Raw genomic sequence first — 19,532 nt, forward strand, 5'->3', positions numbered from 1 at the left:
GGGGGGCGGAAAGGAAGGAAAGCCGGAGGGAGGGAGGAAAGAGGGAAGGAAAGCCGGAGGGAGGGAGCGGGCACCGCGGAGCACGGGCCGCTCCGGCTCTCGCCCCCGCGGTGCACACCCCGCGGGCGGGCGGGCGGGCGGAAGAACGAACGAACGAACGAACGACACCGACCTGCTCCCGCCGCCGCCCGCTTTGCTCCGTGCCGAGCAGACTGAGTCACGGCGAATTTGTAATCTGGCCCGAAGAGCCGCCTCGCGTCCTCCTGGGTCCTAGCGCCGGGCCCGCCTCCGCCCGCCCGAGCCGCCTCGCGTCCTCCTGGGTCCTAGCGCCGGGCCCGCCTCCGCCCGCCCGGGCCGCCTCGGGCCCGCCGGCGCCGCCGTCAGCCTTTCCCCGGTGCGTCCCACACCGTCAGGAGCCTGGGGGCGACAAAACGCGGGCCCCTCAATCCCGGCCGGTGGGAAACGGAGCGCCTCCGCCTCAGCCACCCACCCGAGAAGAGACAGAAACCCCCAGCAGCCGCGAGGGGCGAAGCGGCGCCCCGGCCCCGGCCCCGGCCCGGCCTCCTGGGACAGCTGCGGCCGCGCACCCGCAGCGCCTGGCTGCGAGCTGGGAGGCTGCCGCCCACAGAGGAGAAGCGGGGGTGCGAAAGCAGACCCAGGCGTCAGGAACGCGGTACCTGCCTTGCCGGCTGCTGTACTTCTACATGATCTGGTTGAGCGCTGGGCAGATCTCACAAGTTCTCAATTCCACGTGTAAAGAGGGAATAGGACCAACTACGCAAGAAGGGCGGCGGGGAAAGGAACTCAAAAGAAACTGCTTTGAATATCTGGTGTATCTTGTCCTTAGCCTCAAAATATATCAGGGGAGATCTCAGGTCAAAATTAGCATTTAGATACATATATACATAGCTACGTATCTAATACATATGGATTACATATGTATTTTATATATATAGCTATTTTTCCTATATAATACATATGCCAATGGACAAAATAAGAACACATGCTGCTGAAAACTGATCTAAAATATGAAAATGAAAAGCAGTAATTCCCTGGCTTTTTACGATCTTACTTTTAGTCACTGTGTTTGTAAGCATCTCGCTTGACTATATCAGAACTAGTTTCACTTTCTGCTACTTCTGCTGCAGTACAGAACTCAGTATTGAGTGCTGCACATCACAGCCTTAACTATTCAGAGGCAGTGCGGACAGGGAACATCAGTGATTCCTCACGGGGTGTCCCAGGTAATTTGCTGTGTGGGTCTTTGTCTCACCTCCCCAACACTGACAGTCAGCTGTCCAGTCTCAGGTGCTAAGTGTCCTGAGCCAACTTCCTTCTTTATTACTATAAGCCACTATTCTTGAAGAAGGAGACAAAACTAGTACTGCACAGTCTCCAGTAAAACAGCAAAAGGAACCACCACAGGCAACAAGTAAGACAGGCAGTGTACTTACAGTATCTACATATCTGGATAATGAGGACAGTGAAAGAGGGTACTTGATGAATCAGGAAAACATTCACACTGGAATAAGAAGCAGGAAACAGCTAAATAACAGAGAAGTATGCAGCATAGCACACAAGAGAACAAAACCAATGGAGAGAACAAAACCAGCTTATTAAAAAAGCAAGAAATGGCACATGTTTCTTAAGCTCTTCTGTTTAGGCAACTGCTGTAGTTATCACAGGGGTTTTTGGGAGACAGACTACTAAAGCACCACACCTCTTGAGAGCTTATCGCACTGAAATGTCTACAAGATGCAGTCAGTAAGGTAGGTGTGTAAAGGTGTGCCACCAGCTACTAGGAAAGGGTGGGCACAAGGTTTATACGAGATTTTTGTGACCAGGGTAAATCTCCACTAGTTTCCCTCTAGTACAGAAAAATGTCAAAACAAAGGATGTGGACCCAGGCCATTAAAACCAATATTCATGGCTCACACCGTATAGGCAGGAGAGCTCTCCATAGTGATGCTTACACGGCTGGAGCAGATGAAAGCTGAGGTCCAACAAATCAAAGAAGGGCCTGAAGGCTAATTTGGGCCTCATTCCCTTAACTGCTGCCTTACCAGGAAGGTTGTAGAACCTTGATCTCTTTGAGACTTCTGGCCCAGTGTCAACTTTGTTTGAAATTGATAAGAGCTTCAGAAGTTACTATTCACAAATTATGACACAAGGATTACATATGGCTAATTTTATCAGGAAACCAAGTGTGCTAGACAAAAATAACATTAAATATGGGAAACAAGGGAAAAGACCAGAATGGAAGGTTGAGAGATAGAACAGGAAAAAGCAGGAAGAGAAGCAGCCCATGGATCCGTAACTAAGAAAAACATCCATTTCCTTTCCATGAAAGTGACCAGAATTAAATCCTGGTAAGATCTTTCTGCAGTAGAAAGGAAAGGCCTACAAATCAGAGTATGAATGGGAGCCTCTACAATTAGTGGGGACATCTAAATGCTTTAGACGATCATCCTCCAAGATAGGTTCCTCCTTGGGTTCCATACAGGATCCTTTGCCACTGGGAACTACTCAGCATGTGTAGAAATCAAAGCTGATACCTCATCTTGCTGGATACCTTCTCTTCTTCATCATTACCTTTATGTTATTCTTACCTATCTCTAATCCTTTAAATTCTGTAAGGAAGCAGGAGAGAGGAAAATAATTTAATTGAGTCAAGAAAAAAACTTCAGACTGAAAGCAAAGAACATTATAGAAAAAAAGAGAAAATGGTTTCTTTCTGTACCCTTTGCCTCTTCATTTTCTACTACCTGTTTCCCTCAAGCAAGAACCTTCTCGTGCAGAAAGGAATTCAGAATCCATATTAAACAAAGTACCACACAGAGGCATGAAAGCTACCATTCAAAACATAAGATGGCCTGGTTCATCCCACTCAATCAGTAGAATGCATCAGAAATAAACTTGAAACACTTCACCTATATATGTTAAGACGACAAAAGTTCACTGAAGACAGGAGCCTTGCACAAATGCTGAGGCTAATCTTTCATTTCTCTATTATCCAAGCTTCAGATGTCATGCACTAGCCAGAACCCACTGGTATCACAACAATGTGTATTAAAAAAAAAACCCCACCAAACACTAATCTGTATCTTTAATCAATTTCTCTCTCCACAAACCTTGCTGTGTTCTACTTGAGTATCCACAAAAAGCCCAGAAGTAACTTTTTTGTCTTTGGTTTTGTGCCCAATACTCTCTTCTCTTTCTCCCTCAGTATGCCCCATTAGATCAGGCTGAAATGACACATATCTGGCATTTGTCATACAAGGAAACAAAAGGAATGGCTATAATAGGTAGCACTGCTAACTCATTCAAAATCCAGTAGCTAGAGAGTAGTAGCTCTGAATGCGTGAGGCAGGCTTCAATTCTTGCTTCCTCCTAGGGTGATGAACCCAATTTTTTTCTGGAAAGTGTCCTTACCAGCACAGTAGAGTGTACTTGGTGCTAGGTCTTTTAATTTCTCCTGTTGCTTTCCATTATGTTATAAACAGATATTGAAAGGAACTTGGATTAGGAACTGTTTTCTGATCAGCAACCTGTATATATTGTATAATTGTATAATTGACAATACGTATGTAGACAGCACAAACAGGAGATTCATAACAGAATACCCTCCCCACCCTGCCAGTATTCTCAGTGCACTGAAAAGAGAAATAGAAGACTGGTGCAAATCCCTCCCAACATCCAGCCAGAAAAGAAATCTGCACTACTAGGAAGATGTCCCATCCCTCAAATGCCATAGCCTCTAAGCTGTACCTTTCGGGAGCACAACTTCTCGCTGCTAGTGGTTTTGAAACTAGTTTCAAATAATAATTCTCTAATTAAAATTAATTGAAACTGTTAGACAGTTTCAGCCACTTTACCATTTAGAAAATTTTTCCCAGTCTTTAGTTTTACTACATTGGTAATATTGGATTTTATTTTTTTTCCTCTTTCAGAGAGAATTCTAATGAGCTACCTTCTTGTCACAAAAGTCAGGCACTGCTACCTGTAAAATTGGTATTTAATAATGGGAATCAATTGTTCAATCCATTGCTAAAATCCACGCTTCAAAACTTCCACGCAGATTGCTTACAGTGTCTCTCTGTACCTCTGTGTATAGAAGGTTTGTATGCACAGAGGAAATAACTCATATTCCATAATAGCTTTCTGTGTAAAACCCTCTTATTTCAGGCTAACAGTGATGTGGATTAAGCTAAGCAGAAAAAAATCTCTCATAACACAGAATAAATGTGTGTATGCGAAGGGGCTCATGCAGAATAGCTACTGCTATATTATTTTGCAATGCCTTCTGTCTGGAGACATGCCCTAAGCTTTCACTTAAAAAAATACTGGTAGTTCTCACATCCAGCATACCAAAGGAGAATCCATTCTAAAACATTTAATGCAGCTTTCCTGAGTTCAGTCATATGATACAAGATAAATATTTATCACACAATGATTTATTTGAATAGTCTTTAGAAGAAGATAGTTTCACCCTGTGAAGCACTGGAGAGGTTACTGAGGAGACAGATGGAAAGACAGTCTGAAAGGATTTTCTGTCCATGACTGAAATGTCTGTGAAATTAAGTTTTCTACTTTTCCAGAGCTGATTGGTTATTATGATAGAAGGGTTGTTTTAAAACAGAAGTCTGAGGAAACTTTAGAAAAATATTTTTAAGATGGGATCTCAACATTACTTTATACTTGTGGAGAGGCATATAGAAACATTAGACAGAAGAGGCTGTAAGCTTACTACTTTCTGACTAATCCAACAGTAACTAATTTCACTGTTGAAGTGCAATTCTGTTGAACACAGGACTTCATGGTAAGATTTGCACAAATGGTATTAAGTTCCCATATGCAGGAGTGGAATCTGTTTCTGGTAACTAAGGACACAAAAGATATTTTTTAAGAGTTCTTTGATGTCAGAGGATGACAACAGGCTTACTAAGACAGTACCAACAGGAAATCCACCTAACAGAAGGTAAGACAAATCCAATGTGATCCAATGTACAATGGTAAGCCTTGGACTAAGGTAAAAAGTTTTGTGGAATGTACCAAACTAAAAGTTTGCTTCATTGGTAGGCTTAAGATTATCTTAAAAAAAGAACTTTTTTCCTTCTATCTATAGATAGAAATTCTTCTATCTGTAAGGAACAATTTGATAGCAACATGCAAAGCAGCAAACGTATGGGCTTTCAGATAATATAATTTCAGATTTGGGTACAGTTAATTGACCTTCATTTCCTACTGTCATTCATTCCCTGCGGCTGGTAGGTCTAGGATTAGAATAAGAAGCTGAAGAAACTAAGAAAGCTTCCTACCCTCTTGAGACAATTCTAGCTATAATTGGTTTTGTCTTATGTTGTGTATCATACTAGAGATTGTGTATGTGCACAATTGATCCCATGCTACGCCATCTCGTAATGAAGCTGAACTCAAATTTCCTGGAACATTGGACATTTCAATACTGGAGGCAAATAAATCTGTAATGCGATTTGCTCTCCATGGAAAATCAGCTTGATGATGGACTTTTCTGAGGGTACCTACAGTTATGATAATGTACCTGCTCAGGAGATCTGCTACACTGTTGCCTGTGAGAAAGGGAGAGCTGTTCTGGCTCATCATTGTTGTGGAACCACTGTCCACAATTTCATGGTTTCTTTTCCCAAAAGTGAAAAGCAGTATTTCTTTTTGCACATAATGTCTGTAAAAGCCTGCACTGTGGAATCCCATTGAGCAGATGAAATAGTACACATGATAACCTGACAGCCTGTAATTCCACTCTTCTGACAGAAGTATGTTCCTTCTTTATTTAATTAATACCTCTGCTCCTCATGCATCCGACGAGCATAGAGGAAAGAGTACAGCAATATAGTTTCCATATATATGAAGGTACAAAACCACCACACCATTGCAGATAAAATGGATGACAGGCCACAGCATGCACTAACACTTTTGCAGAATTAAGACTTAATGAAAATTAGGTTTACAAACATCAACACATAGCACAGGCTTAGGTACAAGTCAGAACTGAAAACCAAGTCTATTGCCGTTGGTTTCAATTAGATACATGATATTGTCAGCTGCAGAGACAAAAACCTGTTAAGCTTTCACCAATCTGGAAATCATCAGGAGTGCTTTGAATTCTACTTTGATAGGATGAAACACCATTCTTATACTTCATTAAAAGTCCAGCTGACTGAACAAAATGCAAAGATCTCTGGATTTAAAATGCCTTTGATCAACTAATCTTCTGGACAAGGATACATATGGATGCATCATCTCTTCAACCTAGCTGTTACTTCATTTCCACTGCTAGAGATGTCAAGTGGAAAGATACTGTGTTGCTAATGATTTGCCCCACTGTAATCACACATGCTAGATACTAAAATGGCAGTATATGTTCTTAATGCTGTCAGTCATAAAACAATCTGAACCTGAATGGAGGGCTGTTTGAGAAAACCATTGCCTCTTGCATTTGTGACAGCAGGTATCAGATGTATCAGCTGAAGTCTAAAACAGTAAAACCTCCCCCCCGCCCTTTTTTTTTTTGCTCCAGGACACAAGCTTCTTTCTCCAAATTCTAGAGTACTTTACTTTGCTCTTCTACATGAAACATGTGAGCCTCTGTAATTGCCTAACATGAGAGGGACTTTTGAAGGCATGAAAGTAAAGATTAACTACGGACTGGGAGGTGAACGTGGAATGCTCTGTCCTGGGTAACAAGCCCCACTCATTACTGTAACAGGATAAATCTATTCTGAGGGCATAAGTGGGTATGCAAAGGCAGGAGTCATTCTTGAGGGTCCAGAGTCTTATTTAAATCTCTACTGTCAAATTTCATGTCTGTAATTCAGCATGTGCTGTTTGTCAGCTTAAAAATCTTTCAAGCAAGATTAGTGTCAGGCACATACGAATCCTATTCAACTCCCTATTTAAGTATATAGTAAGGTTTCTTTCTCTTAGCTGTAGGAGGCAAAGCAGCTGGTGTCTGCTGCCGGATTTTGGTTGAACTTAAGTTTCTGTAACGTGTAATTCAGGCTGCCCCAAGACAGAGATAAAACCAAAGTGATACATAGCTTTTGCACCTGTTCCTCATTAACAGATCAGAACTGAGACTTTCGAAAATACCTGACAAAAGTAGCAGATATAATTTAAAAATGAAGTTATGGCTGAAAAAAAGCCACACCCATGGATGAGAATGATATAAGACTGTGAGAAAAGAGATGCAGCCCCTGAAATGCTAGCATTTACTTTCATTCAGTTATGTGCTCATCCTTCTCAACTAGAAGAGATCAGTAAAAACAAAGAAATAAACAGATGTGAGACCCCTATCTCCACTTACTGCATGTTTGAGAAAGTGGTCCTAGCCCCTGCAAACCTTGGGAGGAAAGTCATAGAATGAGAGACTCCAGGGTGCCTGTTCCTCTAACAATGGCTCAGCTGTGACAGACAGGGCCTTTGTGGGAGGCCTGGTGGCATAGGCATGTGGTAAACATCTCTCTTCTTTTTCAAAAACGTTCAGAGAGGATATCATCTCCTGCTCTGACAATAAGGAAGAAGTACACCACAGCAAATGAGAAGGAGGGTACACCTCATCATGGGGTAGTGCCAAATTTGGGGAAGTTCTTGGCCCTGAAAAGAGTGAACTGCTTCTTTAAAATTATTGACAATTATTAAAAAAAACTTAAAACCAGATCACCACTTACTTAGATTAAGCTAACTTTGAAAAATCTGCACCATGATGAACCAAAATATATCATCAGTTCTCTAACTGTAGTCAATACATACTTTAATAAACCAACCAATTTTAATGCAAAATATGTATAAATCACTTGATATATCCCCCATAAAGCAGTTTACCCGTTTAAATGCTTTTTTGTATGACACCATCTTAACAATCACAAATAATAATTATGCAGTAGAAACATCTTTGGTATATTTTGCATTAAAACGTAAAAACCAGGAATCTCCTTAAAGAAGAAAAAGAACATGTAAAGGTACTGAGGCTCTTTTGCTAGTAGAAAGAAGTAACAAATACAAGACAAATGGTGTATTTATTTGCAAGTTATGTTTTGATGCATAAATGAGATGAGGATGAGCTACTGAGAAAAAGAAAAGCTACAAATGTAAAGCAAAATTAAAACCAAATACACAAAATTAAACTTTTTGGCCTTCGGATTTAAATTATTAAAATTAGTTATTTTACACTGTTTAAATCGGACCAGTGTCTTTTCACAGTATGCACCAGCACCAACTGTAAAGGAATGAGTACAAAGGATGTCTCAAAAAACTGAGGAGTCTCCACCGGTCAAAACTGATCAGGCATTATTAGGAATTCAGTGTAGGGGTCAAGGCAAAAATTATATTGGGAGCACTAAGAACTGATTAGTCAGGATTAGGTTTTATTTTTACTTCTTGACAAAATATCTTGCATCCAGGATACACAGCATTCAGAGTCACACACTCACCTACTTTCCTCCCCATTTTTTTCTGAATACTCAATGTGTATTAAAACATTCACACACAGAACATACATTAAGATATGCAACTGTCAGTGACACTACCACCGTCAGATCTGTCATTGGTGGCAACACTGGAGCTTTGGTGATACTTGCAATACTGACAGCAATATTGTAGGCTAAACCATCATCACTAGTCTTTGTAACAGAAGGCTAGTGTATTGTTCCCTGGATGGCTGATGAATTTCCTTACTGCAGTAAGTGGCTTATCTAAGGTCCTTAAGATACTGTTGCCTCAAGGAAGTGACAGTGTTTGGGTTCATATTAGTCCCTATGTGACTCCAGCTAGCCAGTATCTGTCCTGCATAGGGACTAATGGGAGTCATATATAAATGGTAAGGACACAAAAGCTTCAGACAGAAACTGGAATTCAATCTTTTATCCAATGAGCCTGAGCACAGTTGTTTGGCCTTCTCCAATCTCTAATATCAGATAAATATCCTGAAATTACATCCTCCTGGAAAAGAGTGAGCAAATAATTACTGATCTGGAATGGAGCTCCCTCCGAAAGAGACAAAGCTGTGCATGTGATCATCAGTGAGCGGAATTAACTGCTCCAATCATGCACATAAACAAAAGGAATGATGCCCTAACCACCTTAATGAAAGAAGCAAAACTCTTAAGGTAAATAAGCAAACAGGACTTATTTGATCTTACTGAGACCATTAAGGAATGACTGTAGACATTCCTTGTCTTTCAAGCTTCAGATGAAGAAGAGGGTAAAAAAGAATGAAGGGTCAAGGTAGAAGTACAGACACACCCCTGCCACCCCCAAATTGTTCCTACATATACATACACAGTGGAATTTGCACATACATTAAAATCAATGTTTTTGCCTCCTCTGAATATCACTATTTTTAGATGGCAAATAATAATGAGTTGAATTTTTTATTGTTTAACATAAAAACCAGTATGATCCAAGTGCTTCAACATTAACTCAGCAAGAATTATGTGAGATAAATATAAAAGAATAGAGAAATATCTTCAGAAATCAAAACAGTATTATGAACTCTTTTAGAAAATTTCCAGTTTTCATCTGACCAGAACAATAAAACTCACTGGATAATCTGGTAAGGAAACCAGCATAATCTTAGCAGTGAAGACTATTTCAATTAATAGATGCACACTAAATATCTAATACAAATGGACGTTTCAATGGAAGAATGCTTCAGCTTTTTCAGTTTAAGCATATTCAGTCATATTCTAAATGCTCTTGGATATGACATCTGAAGATGAGATTTAAGAGAAGTCTTGGACTTCCAAATAAACAAGATATTCAAGTTGCTACAACTTGAAGCCAACAGACATCACAGAAGAAAGCCTATATAGTTCTTCTACACAGATCTTCATGGCCCTTTCCAGCAACAGGTGTTAAGAGATCACTGATTAATTCCAGGTAGACAGGTGGACTTACACTGGCTGGTTAAAAAAAGGCACAAATACAGGAAGTAAGTAAAAAAGTAATGTATAATGGTATAATTCTTACTGTATTCTCTCATTTCTACCCTTGTTTTTTGAAGAAGCATTCTCACAACTGTATCTGTAAGACCAGCTTTGATGCAATATTGAACCAGTGTAAAGGTGTAGCCAATTAAACATAGTCAATTAAAATTCGGTATTATACAGCTATGTATTCAGTATTATACAGCTATGTAGGAAGATTCAGATGCGAGAAGTACACTAGAGCTGGTGGAAGGCTGAGGCACACATAAAGCTGATAAGGGGGATTCATACTGGAATGCGGAACATCTAATCAAGAATTACTGTCCTTGGGAGTGAAACACATCCTGAACAAGTATGTGAGCTGAGTGAAACATTGTGACAACAATCCGACTTCATTAGTAGAAGTGTGGTAAGAAGCACCTTTACATGAACTATCCTCATTATAATACTAAAAATCACACCCCTTGAGCCAGAGACCCCAGCCCAAGCAGAGACCCCAGCCCAAGCAGAGACCCCTCACCTCTGAGCATGTAGTAGAACATTAAAGTAGTACTGTCCCTTTAAGAGTAAGGCATGGAAATGTAGACCAATAAGAAATTGTTTTATGTAATCGCTTATGCATATGTATAACTAAACTGTATAAAATTGTACCTGTTTGAACGATTGGTGTGCTAGCTTTGTGGAGTTACCACCTAGCACCTGATCTTGCGCAAAACTTGGAATAAACTGATACCTCGGCTCTGTGTGTGATATTGGATGCTGCACACCGGGTAACGAACCCCATCTGTGAGACAAGAAAGGAAACTGCAAGCAAGTCCGAATGCAAGCAATGCACCTAAGCTAAAGCTTGTGCGCTGAAGTGGCTACGCTACTGTTTCTACACAGATAGAGATTGTTGTTGTGTATGAACGATCAGGTAACAATCGTTACCTGTATGAACGATCAGGTAAAATTCCTTGGGGACTTAATGCAGCCTTAGCCAAAAATTATAGACATTAAAAGTGCCACCAGTCCCCTTAGTAATTATTTTACCTCCTTCTAGTTCAAACGCAGCATTTCATGCCAAAAGAAGAAACATTAGAAATGAAAAATTAAATTAAAAGTACATTATACATTCAGATTAGAAAAGCCAGATAGACTTAAGGAATCTGAACATGTAAAAATGTTATTTGATGAGGAATTTAATTGTAATTCTTACTTGAGTTGTAAGTTTTCAATATTTTAGGCATTTAAATACTTTAATGTTGGTTTGCGAAGGATATTAGAATGGTATTTGAATCAGAGATCAGTTGCTGTGATTAGTTGTTAGACTAAACAGCTACATATATAAAGTAATTCCCTTAAAATGCTACAATTAACACAACCAATACAAAACAAATATTTCAAGGGTTTTAAAGTTTTGTTTTTCTTTTTCCCTTGTTCAAAGGTAAAGGAAATTTATTTAGTGAAGAAATTGTAGTTTAAAATAATTCAATTTACCGTAAATGCTCAGGTCATTTAATAACTTTGAGGCAATTTTAATACACTTCTAATAAAAACCTGTTGCAAATAGCTTCACCAACTCCACTAAATAAATTTGCTAGCATTCTATACATCATCTTTGTCTTAAAATAATAATGTAACCACTACATGAAACATAAAGCTATGAAGACTTGAAACCACAGTCACGGGTTAAACTGTCTATAGACAAGAGACTGAATTAATGTCTCAGTCCTATATATCAGTTCTTATGTATCATCATGATGCAGAATCTAGGCTTTTTTTCCTGCTGGTGATTTTATAGTCTTCACCTTGAGGGTCAATTTACTGACCTGCAGCATGCTTGCTCATATGCTACCCTTAAAAAAAAAATGCAAAAGGCATTACAAGATACTTTCTGCCCTTTCTCATGTTTTATGTGGAAATTCTCCTTTGGTGCAGTGTTCACAGATGTCTTAAGTCTCCCTCATAGTTCTCATTCTCCCTGTATCTGCCTACTGTAGAACATTCATCTTTTGTTTTTTAATTCAGTTGTGAGCCATAGGCAGAAAAGACCGTTGTTTTGTCACACTTGCCTAACATGTTAGAGCCTTAATTCATATGTGGAGCTCCTGGGCACTACTGTAACTCAAATATTAACTAAGAAATATTATATTCAATTGCAAAAAGATTTGAGCTATTTTCTGCATGACATGGCAGCCAATTTTTTTTTTTTAGTTTTTTGTTTTGTTTTTAAACTTCTTTCAAATTATCTTCAATAACAAAACTGAGTATTTGACAATGTACTAGCTTTAAAATCTCACATACAATTAAAAAATACATTTGTAAAACTTGGTCCTACCATCACAGCATACCAATACCAATAGTGTTAAAGTTGCTCAGGATGGATAAGACCAACACTGAATTTAGATACTTTTTCAGGATTTAAAAACTGAACTATAAAGTCTAACTGAAGAAAGCAGTCCCAAACAGACTTATGACTAAATTAGCATAAATTTAAAGGACATCTGTATAATAAACAGTTTTCTCTAATATACACTTACCGAAAGCGTAGAGAGGGACAGCTAAACTTCACTCAAGTAAAAAGATACATTTACTTGCTTTCATTCAGGTCTTCCTAGATGCAAGGCTGAAGTAATTCATCTGTACAATGCTGTCACAACAGTGTCATGAATTTTATTATCCTAAATTGACTTCATCTTCTGGAGGACCCAAAGATTAAATTGCAATGAAAACATTACACTACACCTGACCACTTCATTGAATTTCCTCTGAACTTGAGGTATCTCTTGTAAGCTCCACAGCAGATGCTATAAGGGATCTTGCAGAGCTCAAAAGCACCTTTTCTAGAATTCCTTCTGACAGATGTTTTATCACAGATATTCAATTCTCCTATACTGGGTAACTTTTGAAATTAATACCTCACCTCCTTATTTATCATTTTATCACCAGATCTCTCAATTCTAACACTTCCTTATGATTTCTGCTATTACCCCTGATAAAACAAGAGCATCAAGAAAACTGGATGAAAAATATGTTATTTTCTATTATTGTTCTCCCTACCTGTAGAATTTTACATTAGAACCAAATATTTCTAAGTATCATGTTTTATTTGTGAAAACAGCAACTTAGATTACCAATAACTCACAGGCCAACTTTTAAAATGTCTATCATAGTATAAGCCCAACTTGTATGACCTCAGATAATTGAGGATAGTTATTTGTTTTCAACAGCATACTCTCCAAAACTTCAAGAAATAAGTTTGGTGAGGAATTTTTAAATCACCCTTATGTCCAATTAAATCTGCATTACTTCTGAATTTAGAAGCATCCTGAAATACATTTATCCAAAGCAAGACATACAAGGAGACCCTCAAAAGGCAGCCTTCACTATCTTATTTTGTTTATTTATTTATTTATTTAAAAAAAGGGAGAGTCTCACCCCAGTGGAGCTGAGTTTATCGAAGCCTGACTATAACCCATTAGCCCTGTTACCTAGCATAAAAGAAACACAGCAAGGGCAGTAATCTCAATGTCTGCTGATTCTCAATCTCATGCGCTGATACAAAAATCCATATTCTAAAAAAGGAAAATACTAAAGCATGCAGCTTCACATATTCTATTCAATTTTTCATCTAAAAGAAACCCATCTCATCTTTCAAACACACTGCACAATTAAAAAAGAGGAGACTGAACTCTGTGGTGGTTACATGCAAGATTAACCTCTTTCTCATAGAATTCCCTTATCAGTATCATTTTTTGCAACCCACAGTTTAAGGGACTGCAAATGGAAGTAGCAAACAAAACAAAGCATACCTTGAAATGTACACTGCAAATGAGGGAAACTATGAATACTGCCAACCATGCTTTATTTATTTCTTTTTTCCTATTTTGATTCTGTGCAATCACTGAGAAATGAAGAGAATCACTAGAATGGACAGTGCCTAATCTAAAATATGCTTCCTTGCCAAACTGAAACACATACTATCATCATAAATTCTAAAATCTATTACAACTACTCATTGGCTCAGAGAACCAACAGGGTTCTCTTCTGGCAGAATAGGGTATTTTCCAGAAGCAAAAAAATGTGTGAAATTATAGTGTATTACCCAGTTTTCAGTGGAGAAACAGAAGACGACTATAGAAAGTCTTGTACAGAGAGGATGAGGATTTTGGAAGGGAATGTGTCTGAAGTAATTTGGTAATGTGACCAAAGGACCAACTGGATTTTTATATATGAAAGGCTAAAACATTTTAAGATAAGCAGATATCTGAAGATGTGATACACACACACATACTTGCACTAGTGTATACACTTCTGTGTCAGAGAGAATCATGAAACTACCATACAGTTTAAAATTTTTTTAAACCAACTGCTTCCTCTCATCAGTTGGCTGACTTTAATTCCTTTTCTGAGGGGCTCCAAAAGCATCTCTCCTTCAGACTCCAGTGTTTTCAACCTAGTGCTGACTGGTTTCTCACACACAAGCAAAGAATGTAATTACATGACTCTTGTATTCTTGTTAATGCAACTGGTTCCCATTTGTTCAAAAGCACCATTCAAACACCATCTTGTTTGTTTTTAACTACTTCTTATGGGCCAGATTCAACAACTGAAGCTTTCACCTCTTACGCCAACTCCACTTACTTACGTTATACCTAATGGAGTGCAGTGAAGTCACTCCTGATTTCCAGCTATGTAGTTCAGGGGTTGCCTGCACAAGAAAGTTAGACCAATTTAGCTTAAACTTGCCTATACATTAATTTGGAAAATCCCAGGCAAAACAGTTTATTTTAATTTAAGGTTGTCTCATGCTTCCCCCCCCCCCCCCCGAGGAATTGACTCAAGCTCAACTGATGTAAAACGGACTGAAATACAGGTATCTATTTGGACTTTAGCGTTGATTTAGCTTATTTGGTATAAAAAGCAGACCTGTGCTTTTTAGTCTCTGATGAGAATTAGACTCTGGCCTGCTACTGACTTTCCTTCTTTCTCTATAAAAGAGGTGGCCAAACTGTAGTGCACATGCCACTCATGCCTGCTCCCATCATATGTTCGATACTGAACTGAGCCACAGCTCCTGGGTCTCACTGCTCTTATACAGGCAGCACAGTAACTGCCTCCTAGGTCTTGTAAAACCTGTGTAAACACAGTTAGGAACTACTGCAGCCACCACCTGCATTCAACAATAATGAATAGCTCTGCTGCCCCCAGGCAGACCTGCACTTTTGGTTCAGGATACAGGAAAGAGACCAAGACATGGTCAAGTAGGAAGAACAGGATTAGGGAGATAGCACGCACAGAGGGGAAGCCAAGGTTCCGCTTTGTCTTTGCTGGAAGTGAAGGCTCATGATTTGGGTGTGTGCAGAAGAAAGGATGTGGCCGAAGTCTGAAATTAGAGTAAACTTCTGTGGGTGCATAAATGGATAGGGAAGGTTAAGTTTGAGCATTAGATTGCAATCCTAGCTTGGAAGACAGGAACATGCACTAGGAAAGCTGGGAGAAGAGCCATAGATGAGGCTCTGGTTTTGCACGGTTAGAAAGGCATGTGACCCTGGATGCCAGAAGTTACTGATGATGATCATATACCTGCTAACTAGGCTGGGAAACCCCTGGTCTCTGCTACCTCACCATCATTTCTGCAAGTGTGTCCTTTTTGGGTTCTAATATAGTAACAGTTTTCTTGCATCTTTGTACCTACTCACCTACTATCTATTTTCTATTCTCTGCCAAAAACATTTTGTCTTGCCTTTCCCTCTGCTTTTTTATTTAGCATTTATCTATTATTTAAATTAATGCACTTAATGGGAGACTCATCATAAGCAGCACATTTTGAATGTTTAAGGGTATCTCACAATGGCTTGTAGAAAATGCTCTATGAAATTAACCTATTTAATAGGAGAATAATTTAAGTGTCACTTTCTATTCTATACTCAAGGTTTAAAAACCCAAAGTTTTCTTTAAACATGAACTTGATTTTATGCCCTAGTTCAGATTTGACTCTCACACACACATATATACACAAACTCAAAATTTCAAAGGCATTCAGTACACAGGAAATTTTTTTAATTGTTTAAATCTCACTCTGGAGTCTGGTTTGGAAAGGAAAACCTTCTAGAGGCTAAAGTGACATTTGGAAGTTTATTTCATAACATATCATTAAAATATGCCATATTCCATGGCATCCATGTGTACTTGCATAAACAGATTATTATGTACACTGTTTTATCATGTGTATGATAGATGAAATACATAAACCCAACAACACTGGGTCTAGACAAGTATATATCTATCAAGGAGAGATTTTAAAAAATAAAATTTCAGTATGAATTGCATACTATACCTATATGAATATCTTTATATAATGTATATTAATATATAATATATTAATATATCTAACACATAATAAATAATTTTTATATATATATATATGAGAAATCTATCAATCTGTGTAGAAGACCTACCCAAACCATCCAAATCAATACTATAAAACAGTGCAAAGAAGTGGAATTGGTGATCAAAACATACAACTGTTACATGTATTTAAATGTTCATAGAATCTGAAACGGAATTAACTGGTAAAATTAATTTCTGTGGTCAAAACTAATAAAAGTTGCAACATAATTAAGGCATGAAAATAATGGAAAACCAGTCCTACCCTTTCAAAAATAAAGCAAAGAAAAAACTAGCACAACTTCATTGACAATAATGCATTAATCAGTGCGTACCAATTTCACAAATCTGTGGTACCAATATTTTTATGACAGTGACAACAACACTGGGTCTACAAAAGGAGAACTCTACCAATGAGACATTTCAAAGATAAAATCTGAGTCTTGATTTCAGCCCCAATCTTCAAACTGTACAGATTCTGAATACCAGCTTCGATGAAGGAGAACTATACTTGGCCCTCTGCCACCCTCCTTTGTAGCCATAGCATCTTGGTTTGCCTGAAGCAGGAACAGGAAGGAAACTTCATTGAATTATACTCTACTCCATCTCTGTCAGTCTCCTGGACAGCTCTGTGCATACCTATCACCTGATTATAAGGTAGCTCCATCCCTGGGGTTGCCACCATGAACCTAAAATTTAGCACACATCTGTGTTCTCTTGAATATCCACACACAAGGACTCCTAAACTGGATTCTACATAAATATAATAGAAAAGTATGTCAAATAATCCAATAAAAGCCTACATTCATAAACCCATGATTAATGTTGTTTTCACCTTCCTGTCACAAGGCATGCTTAGCTCAATTTAGCAGCTCTGCTTACATCTGCATCAATTTCTGAAGTCACTGAAATGTGTGTCACTGCCTGTATCCAATGGTAAACATGGTCCTTAGTCAATATTAATTCTAACCAGAGCTTTCCTCCTTTAAGACAGACAATAAATTGCTTTTTTAACCCTGTTTTTGCAGGATCATAATTATCCTTTTGTATTATACTGCTTTGAGTATAAGCTAGCTAGATTTTGAAGAAATGCATTCTAAAGTAATTCTGATCATATAGAAACTATTCTTCCCAGTTGTAGGCACCTTTCCTCCATCCTCCCACATACTACTCAAAAATAACTACAGTTCACACAGCAGATGCAGAATGAGGACTTTTAGAAACAGACCATGTACTGTCATTTTTAAACATAGCTGAGACTCTCAATTGGTAATATGGGCTCTGCTTCCAATTCTACCAAAAGCTCCTTATATGATCTTGGGCATGTGATTATTTTTTCTGTTCAATTACTCACATACAGAAGGGACAGAAGTCAACTTTTTGTTCAGTGAGTGTTGTCAGGATTGAACAATATCTGTGAAGTATTCAAATACCACATTAAGGACTACTTAAACATGCAAGAAGGAAAGCAAACAAGTTATGAAGCTGTGGTGGCCAGAATACATGGCAGAACAATCCTCACAGTAGGAGGATCTCTCAGGTCCTGAGCAGAAATTCAAGTGAGAGGAATTATTACCTTCAAAGCAAGGAGATAAATAACTCGCAGACTAATCAAGCCATTTATACCAACCCAAAAAGCATTCCTGCCCTTTGCACAGTCACTCCACAAAAGCTTTACAAGTTCCACTGGGTATTTACACTAAGCGCCTAAATTAACAACCTCCCTAAGCAAAAAAAACCAAAAGTACAGACACACACGAGATTTCTCTCCTCCCTAATATTTCGTAGGGGAAAAAAAAAAAAATTAAATCCCACAGCAGCGATTTTAAATTTGTAAATTTAAAATCCGTACAGCTGGGACCCCACGCACTCCAGAAAACAAGGCAGGATATACGGCCACGTTCCTATATCCCGAGGCGACTTTCACTCTCCGGTTCGCTGAAATGCCAGAGTTTGCGGCCCGGCTGCGGGGACGGCACTAGCCGTAGCACCGGGAGGAGCCTAGGGAGGTGGAGGGGGGGTGTGTGCCCGGCCCTCACGCCGCGGGCCCTCAGGCCCCGGCCGCCCCTGAGGCCGCCACCCGTCCCGCCCACCATCCATCCATCCATCCATCCATCCATCCACCGGCACAAGGCAGCAGAGCCGACGGCGGGAAGGGAAGGGGCAGCCCACGGCCGGGCCCCCACAGCTGCCATCCCAACGGCGGCGCGAGGGCCCCTGACACCGGCCGGGCCCGCGGCGGCGAGGCGCCCCGGCGGCGGCTGCCGCCCCAGCCCGGCCCGGCCCCCCGCTCGCGGGCAGGCCGCGGCTGCCGGGGATGGGACGTCCCAGCCCGCCCCTCGCAGCCCGGACACCTACCCACACCATCCCAGAGCCCGGCGGCAGGGGAGTGGCGAGGGAGCGGCCCGTCCTCTCCCTCCGCAGCTCCGCGCCCGAGCCCGCTCCGGCCCCTGAAATGGCTGAACAAAGGGAACCTCGTTCGCCGCCACCGCCCCTCCGATTGGCCGGGGAGCGGGCGGGGGGCGGGGCTCGGCGCGCGGGGGAGGGCGGGGGCGCCACTGGCCGGTCACCCTGGTAACGGCGGCCTCGTCTGGGCCCCGTGGCCGCGGGTGTGATGGAGGCGGCCGCGAAATGGCCGCCCGGCCCCACCCAGCCTCTCGGCCCCGGCCCCGGCCCCGGCCCCCGCTCTCGGCCTGTCGCGGGCTTGCACGCAGAGGGACGCTTCTCCCTGCCGGTTCCCTGCTCCCGCGCGGCTCCCCAGTGCAGACGCATGCACGCAGGCTTCGTGCTCAGGCACTGCCTCCCGCAGTGATCCCCCTGGGGACCCCCACATTTGCCCTCCTCAGATGCACCCTTTCTCCCGACCCGCCACCACCTCCCTCGAAGAGGCACAAGTATGAAGGACCACCAGCCCCTCGGGCAGCAGCCACCCCACCATAGGGAGCTCTCTTCCCTCCTCAGCAGTGTTTGTCCCTCTGACCCACTGGTACAAATGGGCTCCTCACAGGCACCCTTCCCTCTGGGCCCACCAGGCTCCTCAGGGTGGGCTCCTCTCCCCACACTCCCCAATGCCCCCCATGCCAGCAGCAGCAGAGAGCTGCAGGAGCTCCACTGGAGGTGGCTGACACACATGTCAAAAATCATAATGATGAAAAATGGGGCTAAGGGCGAGGCAGCAAAGGTACAGCACCCAGGATT

General features: G+C 40.9%; 1 protein-coding gene across 2 annotated transcripts in view; it reads right to left on the reverse strand.

The window, feature by feature from the left end:
• TNPO1 (transportin 1) overlaps nt 1-18,822 on the reverse strand; it is a 79,348-nt gene extending 60,526 nt beyond the window's left edge. The window contains exons 1-3 of one of the 2 annotated variants that reach the window (XM_075488554.1): nt 18,693-18,822; nt 359-417; nt 173-305 (exon numbers count right to left, since the gene is read on the reverse strand). Coding sequence is in view for 1 of the 2 variants with exons in the window: in XM_075488553.1 (XP_075344668.1) it covers nt 18,693-18,701 (9 nt within the window). In the remaining variant the exon portion in view is untranslated. The remainder of the gene's footprint in view (nt 1-172; nt 306-358; nt 418-18,692) is intronic. The other variant, XM_075488553.1, reaches the window with a different exon arrangement.
• Nucleotides 18,823-19,532: the final 710 nt, after the last annotated feature.

Source organism: Mycteria americana, chromosome Z, assembly GCF_035582795.1.
Source record: "Mycteria americana isolate JAX WOST 10 ecotype Jacksonville Zoo and Gardens chromosome Z, USCA_MyAme_1.0, whole genome shotgun sequence".
Taxonomy (NCBI): domain Eukaryota; kingdom Metazoa; phylum Chordata; class Aves; order Ciconiiformes; family Ciconiidae; genus Mycteria; species Mycteria americana.